This window comes from Otolemur garnettii, unplaced genomic scaffold, assembly GCF_000181295.1.
Source record: "Otolemur garnettii isolate 467f Iridium unplaced genomic scaffold, OtoGar3 scaffold00001, whole genome shotgun sequence".
NCBI lineage: Eukaryota > Metazoa > Chordata > Mammalia > Primates > Galagidae > Otolemur > Otolemur garnettii.
The window spans coordinates 875,356-881,355 of NW_003852396.1; the positions used below are offsets into that span (position 1 = coordinate 875,356).

The 6,000-nt window shown below is 42.2% G+C and overlaps 1 protein-coding gene across 5 annotated transcripts in view; it reads left to right on the plus strand.

Moving 5' to 3' along the window:
• CEP57 (centrosomal protein 57) overlaps positions 1-6,000 on the plus strand; it is a 53,060-nt gene that overhangs the window by 35,518 nt on the left and 11,542 nt on the right. For 2 of the 5 annotated variants that reach the window (XM_003780778.3, XM_023511291.1), the window contains exons 7-8: positions 4,955-5,062; positions 5,375-5,452. The exons of 1 other annotated variant lie outside the window; for it this stretch is intronic. In XM_003780778.3, the coding sequence (XP_003780826.1) occupies positions 4,955-5,062; positions 5,375-5,452 (186 nt within the window). The remainder of the gene's footprint in view (positions 1-4,954; positions 5,063-5,374; positions 5,453-6,000) is intronic. 2 more of the 5 variants (XM_023511289.1, XM_023511294.1) reach the window with 2 other exon arrangements.

A 6,000-nucleotide genomic window follows, 5' to 3' on the forward strand; every position in this document is an offset into this window, starting at 1 on the left:
AAAAAGAAAAGGATAAAGAGAAAGGAGAGGGGGTGAGTAAAAGGGAATATTGACAAAAAGAGGAGAGGCACAGAAAGAAGGAGACAGGAGCAATATAGGTGTATAGTAGGGTACTTGATTCCCCAACCTCTGGGGTGCTCGGTTGAGTGGTTCCCTTGAGGTCAGCAGTTCTTTGCTAGCCTGTATGGACACAGTACCCCACCTCCACCAAGTTGAGAGTAAAGACAAAAATGCTATAAATCAAACCAAAACAAGCAGACAAAACTTCACGGGATAAAATTGGGGGGGAAACCAAATAATAAGGGTAGAAACACTAGCAAAAATGAAGTTCTAATTGTTAAAGAAGGCAACAAGGGAAAGTTATATTTAAACTAGAAATATGAAGAAAGGAAAAAAAAAGGAAATATCTAGAGGGGAAATGTTAAAATTTAAAAAAAAATAACCAAAAACAAAGCAATATATATATCTTCCTGAATATTGTCTGGGCAACAGATGATCTTCTGGGGTATGAGATGCTAGTCACAGTGCTGACATGGCTATACAAGATGGAGACTGGAGGCCTCGGCTGATTTCTCAAACCCCGCAGAGTGGAGAGCATAAATCACTTCTCAGCCCGTGTAAAAGGAGAGATTTTAGCCTGCTAACTTTGGCTAAGTAGAAGCTTTCTCAGGAAAGCATTTGTTCCTGGGATCACTCCTGAAGTGGCTGTCTACTTACCCAATGTGCCAAAGCCAGTCTCACTGTGTCCCTGAGGGCCAGGGCTGTAAAGCATCTCAGTCCGCCTCTTGAGGCTGCTCAGTTGCTAGATTACTCACCAAGGTCTCCCACCCCATCCTTGGCTTTGTAACCTGAGAGCCGAGCTTGCCGGGGCAGTTCTTCCACCATGGCTCCGCACTGCCCATCTCCAAACACTGTTAGTTCCGTCTGGCTCAGCAGCTCAGTCTGGGGCCCTAGACAATGCTTAAAGTCCTCCACACTCTTGCCCAAATTCTCCCAAGATAGATCAACTGAGTGCCAAGTCCAAAAAAAATCCAAAACAGCTCACAGGTAAGGCCTTTCCAGTTGGCAGTCTCACTGCTGCTGTACTTACAGCTGCCAGCAGGATTAGACCGAATGGACACATGCAACCACTTGCCAGTTCTCCACTGCTTTTGTCCTTCTCGTGGGGTCCAGAAGTCTCTGGTTGATTCCCTGTGTCCCCAAGGGGAAGTTTCTGGGTAGATCCCACCAGCCAGAGATTCCTGGAGTCTTCTCTCCCCCATCTCACGGTGCCCAGTTGCAAGGAAGCTATTACTCAGCCACCATCTTGCTCCTCCCTCTCTCTCTTTTGCTTTTCATTTGCATATTTTCATTTGTTTCCATCCTTTCATACGTTTCCTTACATATATTTACATCCTTTCACCATGAGGGTGTGAGTCCTTGTGGGTTAGATGTGTTTCCTAGAGAGAGTAGATACTTAGGTTATGTTTTTTTAATCCACTCAGCCAGTCTGTGTCTTTTGAGTTTGATATTCAGATCCTTAATATTATGTGATAGAATTTTTATGTGAGATGCTGTTCTGTTCATCATGTTAAGTAGTACCTTATTGATTTATTTTCTTCTTGTGCTGTTTTATATGGCTGTGTACTTTAGCTTTGGGATGATTTTACACTGTGCTGATCCATGTGTAATGTAATTCTGAGCACTTTATACAGGGCAGGTTTGGTTGTGATGAATTCCTTTAGTGTTTGCTTATCTGGAAAAGTCTTTGTTTTTCCTTCATATATAAAACTTAGTTTTTTAGGATACAGAATGCTAAGCTGGCAGTTGTTTCATATAACAACACTGAAAATGGGACCTCATTCTCTTCTGGCTCATAAGGTCTCCACTGAGAACTGTTTAGTTGCTCTCATGGGTTTTTCTTTGTTACTCCATGTTTTCATATCATGGCTCTCAGGTTCTTCATTCATTTGACTTTGTCCAGTCTAATGATGACTATGTGTCTTTAATGATTGCCTCTTTGCAGTGAATCTCCTACATGTTTGTAGAGCTTCTTATACCTGGATGTCCCAATCTCTGCCAAGACCAGGGAAGTTTTCCTCAATCATTCTCTCAAATACATTTTCCAGACCTTGTGATTTTTCAGATGCCTATGATTCTTAACATTTACTAGTTTTACATAATCCCCTATTTTTCATAGACTTTGTCCTTAATTCTTTGTTCTTTATTTTTGACTGACTGAACTAATCCTGAAGGGTTATATTTGAGCTCTGAAATTGTTTCTTCTGTCTTGTCTAGTTTATTCTTAAAGTTTTTTTTAAGTATGTAGTTCTTCATTTCTTGAATTGTTTCTCTGGATTCTTTGATTTGTTTTTCCATTTACTCTTGGATTTCATTGAGCTTTCTTATAATCTATATTTGAAATTCTTTATCTGTCATTTTAGTATTTTCATTTTGGTTGTGGTCCATTGCTAGAATACTTTTATGCTCTTTTAGGGGGGTCTTTTCCCCCTGATTTTTCATACTTCCTGATTTTGCGTGCTTTTTCCTCCTTCTCATCTGCTTCTTGTTTTATCTGTCGCATATATTGGGTAAGAACCTTTGATTTTGCTTATGGGTGCTTTAATGAGGTCTGGGTTCTGGATGGATGCTTTGGTTACATATATATATCCTTAGTGTGGTGGTTTTTTGACTTGCTAGTTATCTGTAGGCTGTAGCAGTGGTATACTATGTTTGTGTTCATATTCCATGTCTCTTGATGATGAGAAGGTAGAGGTCTTTGAAATCCTTTCTCTTTCCCCAACCCTCTGTTCTTCTTAACAATACCCTGTATGATTGAATCAGTAAATGCTGTAAAGGGCTGTACAAGTGACCCCTCTGCCAGAAGGTGGTGCTTTCTGTAAAGAGCAAGCTGCAGTATTGTTTTCTGTAGCCTAGCCCCTCAGTAGAAGCACGCCAGTGCCAGGCATTGGGCCAGACCCTGGAGCTCCCAGGGGACTCATTCTCTACCACTGTAGATGCCAGTGGAGGAGAGAGGTTTGGAGGTGCTGTTACATTCCACAAAGACAAGCAGATGAACTGTCTTGGCATTGATGGAGGGTCCACTCCCAGCTAGCTGGAGAAATTCACCAGGGTGTGGCTTAAGTGCCACTGCCAAGCTAGAAAGTCACCTCTTGAGGGAGGGGCAGTCTGAGATCCACAGTCTGGCTATCAAAAGTGGATTTTACTCTTGTCACTTTTCTCCTTCCCTAAAGTCCGCTTCCTTTATCTGGCCATAGGCAAATGCTCAAACTGGCTTAGCTCACCAGCAGTGGTACTTCAGGCTAGGAGCTTCCCTCTCAGGATCCTGTCCAGACAGAGAGCATGGCCATCTTGTAGGGGTAGCAGTGTTTCATGAGTGTTCTGCAGCTTGGATCTACACTGCATTCTCCTTTCAGTTCTTCCCATTTTGGCTCCCTCACCTCCCAAAGTTAGTTCAGACATCTCCCATCTGTACTCATTATGATCAAGTCCTGGGCAGATGGGATCTGATCTCCAGGTTCCTCAAGTTCAGTCTTGGAACATTCCAGGGAGAAACACTGTGGTCCTGAGTTGCCTATGGGGGCAAGTTTGCTGTACCCTGCTCTTCTGGAGGAGCCACTCGAGTAGCATCAGGGAAGCCAACAGTCGGGGAGCTCACAATCCAAGCATCCCTTGGTCTGCTGTAGGTCTTAAAGCCTCTCTCTTGAGCCACTCTCTCTCTGTGGAAACCTTAGTGTGGAGGGTGCACCAACAGAGGGTCCACTGAGAATCCAGGTTCAGTTCTTCCTGGGGCACTGGTGCCTCTCAGCAGCAGGGGAGGGGGAGGAAAAGAGTCTGAGTGGAGGAGCTATCACTCTGTTAGTCTCTATCCCTCTATCTGGAAAGCACACTTGTCTCACACAGATTGCCCAGAACCCACTGGCTCCCGTGGCTGCCACAGTCTGGGCTAGAATTGGGAAATACTTGTGTGGGAATGAACAAAAAAACAGAAGCTGAAGCCCTCTGGAGGAGGACAAAGGCACATAGTGGCTGGTAGGCAGTATGGTGCCTGCCGTCCCAGCTCAGGGCTATGGTGACAGGAAGTGACCCTCAGGAGACCAGCAACCTGCTGCTTTTTCCTTAAGAAGCTCACAGTTCACTAGTGGCATCAGCTTTGGGGGCTTCTAAGTGTAGGAAAGCTCTCTAGTAACTCAGTAGCCTGCTGACTTGCAGAGATGTGAGGGAAGGAGAGACAGAGTCCTCACCTACTCTTCCCGCCGGGCTCCAGCCAGTATCTTCCTCTGCTTTCCGCCTCACAGCTTCTTCCCATGGACTCTCTAGTCGGTTTTGGGCGCTTGTCCCTCGTGACTGCATCCAGTCTGTGTTTCTTCCAGAAACCTTTCCAGAAACTTTTCCTTTCTGAGTCAATCTGGCAACCATTGTACAGTCAGCCGTCTTTGGATATTACTTATAAATGAAGGTGGATACTGAGTTTTTAGAGAACAAGGCTTGGTAACATTGGCTGAAATATCTTTCAGCTTTTTTTAGACATAAATTTTTATTTTTATCGTAAGTGTAAAAGAGGGAGCTTGTCAGCTATTTTGTGTCTAGCATTGTGATAGCTGCTGGTTTTAAAAAGAAAAAGTATTGAAGCATCAGTTCAGATGAGTTATATATATTGCATTTAACTCATTAGAAAGAATTTATGGAACAACTCCAGATACATGGAGCTAATGTATAGGCTAAATTATAACACAGGTGTTCAAAATACAATGAGAGACTGGCATTGATTTAAAATATCTGACAAATGCTAATGCATTGGTTGAAGACATATTTACACAGCCATGATGTGTTTTTGAGATATGCTTCAGATATCTGCTGTTGGTTTTATAGGCTTTCACATAGCATATCTCAAATTTGAGTCATAGCTTTTATTTCTGTAGCATTAACTTTTAGGGTCTCATATTTTTCTTAGTTGCAGACTGGTCTAGAAACAAATAAACTTATCTTTGATGATAAGTCAACTCCGTATGTTCCCAGTGTGAGAAGAATTAAAAAAAAGAAGACAAAATCACCAGAAAAGGTATGAAAACAGAGCCAATCTGGCAAAATACAGATTGTTAGGTAAAATTTATGTGAAAACACTCAAACCATGTGGTGCCATGAGAGTAAATGTCTTTCATCCTCAGCTTCTTCATTTGGAAGGTGAGGATAAGTAATAACTACTGCTAAATTTATACTAGGATAGTAAGAAAAAAATACACACATAAAATATATGTACACATCATAGAACTGCAGAACACCATACGAAACTAGTATTATGCTATATTACATAAACATGTATGATTTATTGCTATCTTATGAATAAAAGAAAATTATTTTCCTTTTTGTTCAGAAGAGTCCTAGGAACTGTTTTGGTGCACAGCCGCATTATAGATTATGCTTGGGCGATATGCCATTTGTAGCTGGAAAGGTGAGTTAATCAAACTAGATTTTTTTTTCTTAAACAACTTCAGTTTTTGAATTGAATCTCCAAGTCTCCCCATATGTCTATAAATGGTAGAATCCATTTGTTTTTCTGCCCCCTTTCACATTGTGGATTGTAGTGATAAGAGAATGAGATGTGGGGTGGTTTTATGGGATTGAGAGCAAGGAGGAGATGAGGAAAACTCCCTCAGAGCAGGGAAACTACCTTGTGGGAGTGCAGCGAGAAAAGCAAAGGCCTTGCTGCAGATACGGGTCAAGGAAATGTGTTGGTAGCATCAGCCTCTTAGTTTCAATCCTGTTGGTTTGTATAATGTTTAGATATAGATAGATATTTAAATAAATACAATAGAACCTCCATACAGTGTCCACCTCCCGACAGTGACCACTTCTTTAAGTTGACCTAATTTTCATGGATAGACTGGACATGCACTGCACATATGTCACAGACTGCTCACGCACTGCACATACGTCACAGACTGCTCACGCACTGCACATACGTCACAGACTGCACACGCACTGCACATACGTCACAGA